Source organism: Bos indicus, chromosome 1 (assembly GCF_029378745.1).
Source record: "Bos indicus isolate NIAB-ARS_2022 breed Sahiwal x Tharparkar chromosome 1, NIAB-ARS_B.indTharparkar_mat_pri_1.0, whole genome shotgun sequence".
Lineage (NCBI taxonomy): Eukaryota > Metazoa > Chordata > Mammalia > Artiodactyla > Bovidae > Bos > Bos indicus.
Window position 1 is genome coordinate 29,932,718 of NC_091760.1, and position 12,372 is coordinate 29,945,089.

The window sequence follows — 12,372 nt, forward strand, 5'->3', positions numbered from 1 at the left end:
ACCATCTAATCCTCTGTTCCCCCATGTCCTCCTGTCCTCAATCATTCCCAGTATCAGAATCTTTTCCAAAGAACTGACCCTTTGCATCAGGTGGCCAAAGTACTGGAGCTTCAGCTTCAGCATCAGTCCTTTCAATGAATATACAGAGTTGATTTCCTCTAGCATTGACTGGTTTGATCTCCCTGAAGTCCGAGGGACTCTCAAGAGTCTTCTCCAGCAGCAGAGTTTGAAAGCATCAGTTCTTCGGGACTCAGACTTCTTTAAGGTCCAGCTTTCACATCCATACGTGACTACTGGACAAACCATGACTAGATGGCAAAGTGATGTCTCTGCTTTTTAATGTGCTGCCTAGGTTTGTCATAGTTTTCCTTTCAAGGAGCAAGCATCTTTTAATTTCATAGCTACAGTCACTATCTGCAGTGATTCTGGAGCCCAGGAAAATAAAATCTGTCACTGTTTCCACTTTTCCCCTTCTATTTGTCATGAAGTGATGGGACTAGATGCCACAATCTTAGTTTTTTTAATGCTGAGTTTCAAGACAGCTTTTTCACTCTTTTATTTCATCTTCATCAAGATGCTCTTTAGTTCCTCTTTATTTTCTGCCATAAGAGTGGTATTATCTGTATATCTGAAGTTGTTGATATTTCTCCCAGCAATCGTGATTCCAGCTTGTAATTCACCCAGCCCAGCATTTTGCATGATGTACTCTACATAGAAGTTTAATAAGCACGATGACAATATATAGCCTTGTGTACTCCTTTACCAATTTTGAACCAGTAAGTTGTTCTATGTCCAGTTCTAACTGTTGCTTCTTGACCCGCATACAGGTTTCCTAGGAGATAAGTAAGGTGGTCTCATACTCCCATCTCCTTAAGGATTTTTCATTTTGTTGTGATCCACACAGCTAAATGTTTTAGCATAGTCACTGAAGTAGAAGTTTTCCTTTAATTCCTTTGCTTTCTCTATGATCCACTGAACATTGGCAATTTGATCTCTGGTTCCTTTGCCTTTTATAAACCTAGCTTGTACATCTGGAAGCTCTCAGTTTATGTACTGCTGAAGCCTAGCTTGAAGGATTTTGACCTTAACCTTGCTAGTATGTGAAATAAGTGCAATTGTCAGGTAGAGTGAACATTCTTTGGTATTGTCCTTTGGGACTGTAATGAAAACTGACCGTTTCCAGTCTTGTGAACCACACAATACCACCTAGGAAATGTCATCTCATTTTTAACAAAGAATTACTAATTTTACTGATATTTTTAGAAGAAATGAATTAAATATTTTATGATGTATACCATCAGATGAGAGCCTAAAGAGGCACTCCTGGATGGAATTGGAATACCAGCATTAATAGAATAGCTAGTAATAATAAAAATAGTAATAGTAAATCTAATTTAGAGTTAAATTAAATCTAAATAAACATTAACTATGAGCTAAGTACCTGATAATATGCTAAGTCTTGCAAACGTTTTAAATCATTTTCACCCTGAAAACAATCTTCTGAGGTGGGCACTACTCCATTCCACTGCTGAGCAAACAAAGGCACAGGGTTATGATGCCCCTTACTCAGCTCACACAGCTAAGCCTGGGTTCCCATCCAGATCATTTTCTTAATCACAATGCTCTATCTTTTCCCAGAAACATATTTATTAACTGCATTTTGGTAGCTAACCTATATACTGATCTAATACTAATTTTGTTTCTAATTTTCTCAAATAGGAAATAGAAGAGAAAGACAATAAGCTCCTCTCATTTTCTAGTTGCACAACATTAGGTGAGTTGCTTTTCCTGTCCAAGTTGTAGCATTAGTAAAATGGGGCTTGGGATATCTACCTAGATATCTGAGTACTCCCTTAATTTTAACCTCAGGTTTCTTTGCAACTAAGACTGTATTAAAAAAAAAAAAAGAAAACTTTTATGAAGATTAATTTAGATGATGCATAGAAAATGTCTTAGACAATATAGCATGCTGTGTCTATATAAACTTACTGTTACTAATATTTATAATGACAACTCTTAGGATGCCAAAACATGCAAATAATTCAGCCATTTTTGGTCCCCATTTTATACTTGATTCCTTCATATGATGATATGTAGCTGTGAAAAGAAGGGAAGCAAAAAGCAATGGAGAAAAGGAAAGACATAAGCATCTGAATGCAGAGTTCTAAAGAATAGCAAGAAGAGATAAGAAAGCCTTCCTCAGTGATCAATGCAAAGAAATAGAGGAAAACAACAGAATGGGAAAGACTAGAGATCTCTTCAAGAAAATCAGAGATACCAAAGGAACATTTCATGAAAAGATGGGCTCGATAAAGGACAGAAATTGTATGGACCTAATAGAAGCAGAAGATATTAAGAAGAGATGGCAAGAATACATGGAAGAACTGTACAAAAAAGATCTTCATGACCAAGATAATCACGATGGTGTGATCTCTCACCTAGAGCCAGACATCCTGGAATGTGAAGTCAAATGGGCCTTAGAAAGCATCCCTATGAACAAAGCTAGTGGAGGTATGGAATTCCAGTTGAGCTATTCCAAATCCTGAAAGATGATGCTGTGAAAGTGCTGCAATCACTATGCCAGCAAATTTGGAAAACTCAGCAGTGGCCACAGGACTGGAAAAGGTCAGTTTTCATTCCAGTCCCAAATAAAGGCAATGCCAAAGAATGCTCAAACCACTGCACAATTGCACTCATCTCACAGGCTAGTAAAGTAATGCTCAAAATTATCTAAGCCAGGCTTCAGCAATACCTGAACCGTGAACTTCCTGTTGTTCAAGCTGGTTTTAGAAAAGGCAGAGGAACCAGAGATCAAATTGCCAACATCTGCTGGATCATCGAAAAAGCAAGAGAGTTCCAGAAAAACATCTATTTCTGTTTTATTGACTATGCCAAAGCCTTTGACTGTATGGATCACAATAAACTGGAAAATCCTGAAAGAGATGGGAATACCAGACCACCTGACCTGCCTCTTGAGAAGTTTATATGCAGGTTAGGAAGCAACAGTTAGAACTGGACATGGAACAACAGACTGGTTCCAAATAGGAAAAGGAGTACGTCAAGGCTGTACATTGTCACCCTGCTTATTCAACTTATATGCAGAGTACATCATGAGAAACGCTGGGCTGGAAGAAGCACAAGCTGGAATCAAGATTGCTGGGAGAAATATCAATAACCTCAGATATGCAGATGACACCACCCTTATGGCAGAAAGTAAAGAGGAACTAAAAAGCCTCTTGACAAAGGTGAAAGAGGAGAGTGAAAAAGTTGGCTTAAAACTTAACATTCAGAAAATGAAGATCATGGCATCTGGTCCCATCACTTCATGGCAAATAGATGGGGAAACAGTGGAAACAGTGTCAGACTTTATTTTTTGGGGCTCCAAAATCACTGCAGAGGGTGACTGCAGCCATGAAATTAAAAGATGCTTACTCCTTAGAAGGAAAGTTATGACCAACCTAGATAGCATATTGAAAAGCAGAGACATTACTTTGCCAACAAAGGTCCGCCTAGTCAAGGTTATGGTTTTTCCAGGGGTCATGTATGGATGTGAGAGTTGGACTGTGAAGAAAGCTGAACGCCAAAGAATTGATGCTTTTGAACTGTGGTGTTGGAGAAGACTCTGGCGAGTCCCTTGGACTGCAAGGAGATACAACCAGTCCATTCTGAAGGAGATCAGCCCTGGGATTTCTTTGGAAGGAATGATGCTAAAGCTGAAACTCCAGTACTTTGGCCACCTCATGGGAAGAGTTGACTCATTGGAAAAGACTCTGATGCTGGGAGGGATTGGGGGCAGGAGGAGAAGGGGACGACAGAGGATGAGATGGCTGGATGGCATCACCGACTTGATGGACGTGAGTCTGAGTGAATTCCGTGAGTTGGTGATGGACAGGGAGGCCTGGCCTTCTGCAATTCATGGGGTTGCAAAGAGTCGGACACAACTGAGTGACTGAACTGAACTGAACTGATGATGATATGATGGAATAACAGGAAATATAAACCTATCTATTCATAATTAAAATAACCTAGTAAGCCAAAAAAAAAGCAAGTATTCCCCTGCTTCAACCAGAGTGGATTTCTTTCTTTCCTTCTTTTTTTTTTTTTTTAGAAAACAGAAAGAGATGACAGAGGACAAAACAGTTGGGTGGTATCATTGACTTAGTGGACATGAGTTATGTAAGCTCTGGAGATGGTGAAGGACAGGGAAGCCTGGCATGCTGCAGGCCACAGGGTCACAAAGAGCTGGACATGACTGAGTGACTCAACAATACAACTTTACATTTATTGTGTTTTAGAGAGAGAGAAAGAATAAATGTTCTGCTTTTAAAAATCTTCAATTAATTTTTATTGGAATGTATTTGATTTATAGCATTATGTTAGTTTCAGTTATACAGCAAAGTGAATCAGTTATACATACATTCACTCTTTTTTAGATTATTTACCCATATAGGCCATTATAGAATATCAAGTAGAGTTCCCTGTGCTATACAGTAGATTCTTATCAGTTTCAAGTTTTATATATAGTAGTGTATATATCGGAGAAGGCGATGGAACCCTACTCCAGTACTCTTGCCTGGAAAATCCCGTGGACTGAGGAGCCTGGTAGGCTGCAGTCCATGGGGTCGCTGAGAGTTGGACACGACTGAGTGACTTACCTTTCACTTTTCACTTTCATGCATTGGAGAAGGAAATGGCAACCCACTCTTCCAGTGGTCTTGCCTGGAGAATCCCAGGGATGGGGGAGCCTGGTGGGCTGCCGTCTATGGGGTCACACAGAGTGGGACACGACTGAAGTGACTTAGCAGCAGCAGCAGCAGCAGCAGCGTGTATATGTCAATATCAATCTCCCAATTTATTCCCCATTCTTAGTTTGTATTTTACATATATGACTCTATTTCTTCTTTGTGAATCAGTTCATTTGTACTAGTTTTTTAGAATCTACAAATAAGAGATATATGATATTTGTGTTTCTCTATATTGACTTATTTCATCAGTATGGTAATCTCTAGGCCCACCTATGTTGCTGCAAATGCCATTATCAGAGTGAAAGAATTTTTTGAAACACAAAATTAGGAGTATATAAGATAAAAACAAACAAAATAAAGTAAATCCACCAAACTGGTATCATTGTGAAAAGTTTACATTGATCTTAATGATTTTTGATAAGCAGAACATATATCTAAATGCCTGACAAATTTAGGTAAACATATTTAAATGAAAAAATACAAAAATGTGTTGTTGCTTACTTCTTTTAATTCATTCTCTCTCTACTAGAGTGAAATAAAAATAAAATTCCAGAAAACTAACAAGTTTTAGAATGCCTAAAACATGAGTAAACAACCAGATTGCTGCTCCTTGGTCTTAAATTTCTTTAACTGATCATTTAAAAACTTATTTCTTCCATGCCACTTGAAAAAAATAACTTTGCTTAAAACTACAAGTGGTGATTGCAACTAATGAACCACTGCTAAAAATATTACAAGGTAATTATATATACATATATACATATATATAAATATACAAAATATCTTTTTTCAGTAAAACATGAAAGCCTTGCGATGTGCTAGATCCTGTGCTAATTGCTACTAGTCTTAAGTGAATAAGACCCAATTTTCATTCCGTTTTAAATTTACCAAGGCAGTCACATATTTAATAATGTTTTAAATATAATTTTTTATGTGCCACAAAAGGTAAGTAATAGGGCAGTATAAAAATGTACAATAGGTAAAACTAGTAAAGTCTGAGGCTTTAGAAAAAGGCTTTCCTAAGGAAACAAGATTTGCAGATGAAGGATTTTGTCAGGTATAGCAGGGGGTGTTTGAGAACGATGAGTCCAAGAGGGGAGACCAGCAAAACATACAGAGCTCAGAGTGGAAGGAGGTTGGTGCATTCAATGAACTGAAAGAAAGTCTACTTGGCTGGAGCAAGGCCATCAGCGGGGAGACCCATGGGAGACCATTCATGCAAGGCCTACGGGTCAGCTGGAGGACACTGCAAGCATTAAAGCCAAGAGGCAGGAGAGTGCCATGATCAGAAAGTGGAAAAAACAATATTTAAAATCATGAGAGCTCACAGGAAAATACTAAATTTCATAAAACATCAATAATTAGAAACCATAAGGATATTAGAGATTACTGATTTCAAAGTTAGTAGAGAAATGCTAGATTTAGATAAGATATTGAGCCAGAAGGAAGTTTTAAAAAGTGTTCTGTTGGAGTTAAACATTATAAGCTATTTGAAGGACAAATGTAGGAAGAAAACTTCAATATATCTTTGAGTCCTATATCAAAAATAATCTCAAAATTATATTTGATAACACAAATATGGTCAATTTACAGACCTTATAAGAGAGACTGCTGCTAAGTCGCTGCAGTCGTGTCCGACTCTGTGCGACCCCATAGACGGCAGCCCACCAGGCTCCCCCGTCCCTGGAATTCTCCAGGCAAGAACACTGGAGTGGGTTGCCATTTCCTTCTCCAATGCATGAAAGGGAAAAGTGAAAGTGAAGTCGCTCAGTTATGTCTGACTCCTAGTGACCCCATGGACTGCAGCCCACCAGTACTCTCCAGGCAAGAGTACTGGAGTGGGTTGCCATTGCCTTCTCTGTATAAGAGACACACTAATAGATAATTATGTTTATTTAGTTGGGTTACTATTGAAAGTTCTATGAGAAGAGTTTCCAAAACAGAAAAGCAGTTCAGTCAGCCCTCAGTTAAATATATACAGTTAAAGTGATATTAATATAAACATTTCAAAGAATTTATGAAATTACTGGAGATTTGTTAAGATCTTAGCTGTCCATGATCCATTTTTACCTTCAGGGAAAATATTAATACCAAGACTCAAGAAATAGTTCTCATTATGAACTTTCTTCAGACATTTTTTATCTGAAAGTTATCAATATTCAATGAACTAGGGACATTCTCTGTTATCTGCAGATAGTTTTTTTTACTCAGACGCTATGTTACATGCTATGGGCTAGAATTGTCTTCATCAAAGGACAGTCTCAGGAAAAAAACTCTATCAGGTACCACAAACCACTGACACTCTCAACTCTTCAGTACAGGCTTCTGAGCTGACAATGCTTACACAACTTCCAGACTAAAGCAGTAAACTACGTCTGGATCAATAGAATTCTCGGATGCAGTGGGCTTCAAGAATTAATGACAGGAACAATGGCATGAACTCAGAGGTCATCACTGATTTTGTTTCTCTACTAGGAAAGGCTGTACTTGTGAATGATGTTCACTGTGTCTGGGAGGACCAGCTGCCTTTAAGGAACTGAGGCTGATTTTCCTTATGAACACAATGCCTGCAAAGTCCACCCAGAAAGCCCAGGTTGGTGCCTGCAAGACAAAGTGCAATCTCAAGGTCACGAGGGTCACTTCCTGACAGGTTGAGAGGAGAAGGATGCACTGAAAGGTACAGGTTGTACAGGGAAAATCTGCTATGTGCTTTATTGGATTTAGCTTCCTAGTCTCAAGACAGCAAATGATAGAGACTTTTATAAGTCTGATCAGAAATTTTTTAAATAAAAACTTCCAGGTAGAAATGAATTAATCCAAAGTGATTCCTGGGTTGGGAAGAGCCCCTTGAGAAGGGAATGGCTACCCACTCTAATATTCTGGCCTGGAGAATTCCATGGACTGTATAGTCCATGGTGTCACAAAGAATCAGACACAATTGAGTGACTTTCACTTTTCACTTTCTAAGGCTTTTATTATAGAAAATTAAGTCAGGCTGCCATTCCCCCATCTTTCCAGTTCTCTCTACCCTAAAAACTGGTAAAATTTCCTAAAACTCAAATGGTTTTGGTTGACCAAATAGAACAGAAAACAGTGCTGGTTGATTGCATATTTTATAATTCAAGATCCTTCAGACAGAAATGACTTTTGAATAGTCATGTTTCCTATTTTTTTTAAAAATAAGTATCTTTTTTGTCCATCACAATACCTTGGGCCTTGGTTTCCACATTTATAATACAAATGTACTGGTGTACAGTTACCTCAAAGAAGACCAATAATATTAGCTCAGTATGTTGTTATGACATGACAATTATATCCTTCTATGTTCAATGTGCAAACACTACGATAATGAAATAAATCAGAATGATTAAATTCAGAATAACAATTCTATGTTTAAAAAAATTTTCACCCCACTTATTGACAACAGTATTAAATAAGATACCAGCCATTAGGTTAATTTTGCATCATATATTAGTATAACAATAATCTTAAAGTAATTTAATTTTTACAGTTTACACATGACAGTGTTTTACAGAAATAAAATTATAATATTCTATTTTAAACCTGAACAGCTACAGCACAATATCCTACATGACTTGTGTCATATATAATATTGGTTAACATTTTAAACACAGATTGGATATAAGTTCAATTCATACTTACCCATGAAATTGAGATACCCCTCTCCACCAAGTGCGTGAGTAATGAGTCGAATCATCTTATGAAGCTGTATTCCTCGATCAATAACGGGAGTAAATGGGGTCATAACACTCATGTTGGTATACATTTCAGCATCCATCAACCAAAATGCCAACGTCTTATCCCCAACAAGTGCCTAATAAAATAAAAGTCATTGATGTAAATGCAAAGAATAAATACTAGGGAGTTGTCATTTATGCTAAAGTAACACGTGATTTCACAAAAACAGTACAGGAGAAGTGTGTGAATTAGTATTAATTCCATGTATTTCCCAATAGTCACTATCTGGCACCCCACTCCAGTACTCTTGCCTGGAAAATCCCATGGACGGAGGAGCCTGGTGGGCTGCAGCCCATGGGGTCGCTAAGAGTCTGACACGCCTGAGTGACTTCACTTTCACTTCTCACTTTCATGCATTGGAGAAGGAAATGGCAGCCCACTCCAGTGTTCTTGCCTGGAGAATCCCAGGGACGGGGGAACCTGGTGGGCTACCGTCTATGGGGTCGCACAGAGTCGGACACGACTGAAGTGACTTAGCAGCAGCAGCAGCATGCTGAAGGTAAGCTGGTGAAATACATGAGAAAGCTCATGTATCTATGTTTCTTTTATTTATAAAATAGCTTGGTGAAAAACTCATGATAAGCTACCTGAATATTTGGTAATACTAAACATGAGAAATTAGAATAACATGTGTTATAATGTTTAAAATACTAATAGCCTTTTTTAAGGATTTAAACAATGGATTTTTTAAAATTGAATGACAGATTCCTTAAATTCTGTAATGCTTGAAAATTTTCATAAGTTTCACACACATGATTTCATACAATCCCATAATCTTAGATTAAACTATTAGAATACTAACAGAGTTTTTAAAAATGACTTGTATATCATGACTTTATTGCTTTAAAAGAATGGAAGAGTTTCTTAGAAATCATTTATATGTATATGCACTTATGTACAGGAGAAGGCAATGGCACCCCACTCCAGTACTGTTGCCCGGAAAATCCCATGGACGGAGGAGCCTGGTAGGCTGCAGTCCGTGGGGTTGCTAAGAGTCAGACGCGACTGAACGACTTCACTTTCACTTTCCACTTTCATGCATTGGAGAAGGAAATGGTAACCCACTCCAGTGTTCTTGCCTGGAGAATCCCAGGGACGGGGGAGCCTGGTGGGCTGCAGTCCATGGGGTCGCGCAGAGTTGGACACGACTGAAGCGACTTAGTAGCAGTAGCAGGAGCAGCACTTATGTACATAAAACATGTACATAAATATATTACAATGGACCTTTTTTCCTTTTAGGAGCAAACTGACAACTTTTTCTTAAAATGTAGAACTTGCTTTCTTATTATATTTGAAATCTAATCTAGAACGAGTTTGTTTTATATGAAAATATAATAGTTGACAAATGGGGCAGGTAACTTGGAAACACCCTGAGCAGCAGAAAAGGTCTCTTAATTGGAATGATTTATGGTTAAAAGTAGCTAACTAATGCCAAGGATTATTTATCGACAGGAAGAGTATATAGAGAAACACAGAGCTTAAACCATAATCTCCTCACCCTATTACTGTACAATTATTTTCATTGTTAGAAAAATATTTTTCTTTATAAACCTATTTTAAAGTTTAAACTATTTTCATATATTCATATTTGTAATTTTTATTAGGTTTAAAATTCAGTGTATGTTTGCTTTTAGGAAGAATTAGGTAACTTACATCTTTTTGTATATTCCTGACAATTTTTAATACAAGGTGGAATTACATGGATGTTTAAAGTATGAAATAAGTCTTCCATACTGTTTCTGTACATCTTGGAAGAAAAATTATGAAATTAATCTATCAGATTCATCTTTAATTTGTTTATTTTACTCATTTCTTTATTCTTTTATTCATTCATATAAAATAAACATAAATTGGGAACCCAAATGTGCTACAATTGGCTAGAAGCTTGCAATGTATTTTAATTTTCATGTTGTTATATACTTGACACACAAAAAAATGTGGAAAATTTTTTAAAGAGATGGTAATAACAGATCACCTGACCTGCCTCCTGAAAAATGTGTATGCAGACAAAGAAGCAACAGTTAGAACTGAACATGGAACAAAAGACTGGTTCCAAATTGGGAAAGGAGTACATGAAAGCTGTATATTGTCACCTTGCTTGTTTAACTTCTATGCAGAGTACATCATGAGAAACGCTGGACTGGAAGAAGCACAAGCTGGGATCAAGGTTGTTGGGAGAAATATTAATAACCTCAGGTATACAGGTGACACCACCCTTATGGAAGAAAGCGAAGAAGAACTAAAGAGCCTCTTGATGAAAGTGAAAGAGGAGAGTGAAAAAGCTGGCTTAAAACTCAACTATCAGGAAACTAAGATCATGGCATCCGGTCCTATCACTTCATGGCAAATAGACGGGGAAACAATGGAAACGACAAGAGACTTTATTTTTTGGGGCTCCAAAATCACTGCAGATGGTGACTGCAGCCATGAAATTAAAAGTCACTTTCCTTGAAAGGAAAGTTATGACCAACCTAGACAGCATATTAAAAAGCAGAGACATTACTTTGTCAACAAAGGTCCATCATCTAGTCAAAGCTATGGTTTTTCCATAGTCACGAATGGAAGTGATAGTTCGACATAAATGGAAAAGATAGTTGGAAGACAGCTGAACACTGAAGAATTGATGCTTTTGGTTTTTTTTTTTTTTAAACTTTACATAATTGTATTAGTTTTGCCAAATATCAAAATGAATCCGCCACAGGTATACATGTGTTCCCCATCCTGAACCCTCCTCCCTCCTCCCTCCCCATACCATCCCTCTGGGTCATCCCAGTGCTCTTGAACTGTGGTGTTGGAGAAGACTTTTGAGAGTCCCTTGGACTGCAAGGAGATCCAACCAGTAAATCCTAAAAGAAATCAGTTCTGAATATTCATTGGAAGGACTGATGCTGAAGCTGAAACTCCAAACTTTGGCTACCTGATGTGAAGAACTGACTCATTGGAAAATACCCTGATGCTGGGAGGGATTGGGGGCAGGAGGAGAAGGGGACGACAGAGGATGAGACGGTTGGATGGCATCAACGACTCGATGGACATGAGTTTGAGTAAGCTCCAGGAATTGCTGATGGATGGGGAAGCCTGTCTACGGCCATCCATGGAGTTGCAAACAGTCGGACATGACTGAGAGACTGAAATGAACTGAATATTCTTGACAAGGGATTTACTTATCCTTAAATTAATATTCAGTCAGTTCAGTTCAGTTCAGTTCAGTCGCACAGTCATGTCTGACTCTTTGCGACGCCATGAACTGCAGCACGCCAGGCCTCCCTGTCCATCACAAACTCCCGGAGTTCACTCAGACTCACATCGTTCAAGTCAGTAATGCCATCCAGCCATCTCATCCTCTGTCGTCCCCTTCTCCTCCTGCCCCCAATCCCTCCCAGCATCAGAGTCTTTTCCAATGAGTCAACTCTTTGCATGAGGTGGCCAAAGTACTGAGTTTCAGCTTCAGCATCATTCCCTCCAAAGAAATCCCAGGGCTGATCTCCTTTAGAATGGACTGGTTGTATCTCCTTGCAGTCCAAGGGACTCTCAAGAGTCTTCTCCAACACCACAGTTCAAAAGCATCAATTCTTCAGCGCTCAGCCTTCTTCACAGTCCAACTCTCACATCCATACATGACCACAGGAAAAATCATAGTATTCATTTCTTATTTTGTTACATTTTGGTTCTGTTTTTTTCATTGATATTTATTTGATTTGTTCCACAGCCAATTTAAAAGAAAGTACTGCCCCAATTAGGAAGATATAAAACTTCATATGTCTACTTCATGAATGAGTAAAGTTTCTATACAGGCCAACAGTACATGGTTTAGGCAGTGGGCTATTTTCTCAGTCTCAACTACTTAAATCTGCCATTAAGACTCAAA

At 38.2% G+C, this 12,372-nt stretch overlaps 1 protein-coding gene across 1 annotated transcript in view; it reads right to left on the reverse strand.

The window, feature by feature from the left end:
• The window catches only part of GBE1 (1,4-alpha-glucan branching enzyme 1), a 312,452-nt gene that overhangs the window by 73,768 nt on the left and 226,312 nt on the right, over positions 1–12,372 (reverse strand). Inside the window, exon 12 of the mRNA XM_070786524.1 lies at positions 8,409–8,580. Within this exon, the coding sequence (XP_070642625.1) occupies positions 8,409–8,580 (172 nt within the window). The remainder of the gene's footprint in view (positions 1–8,408; positions 8,581–12,372) is intronic.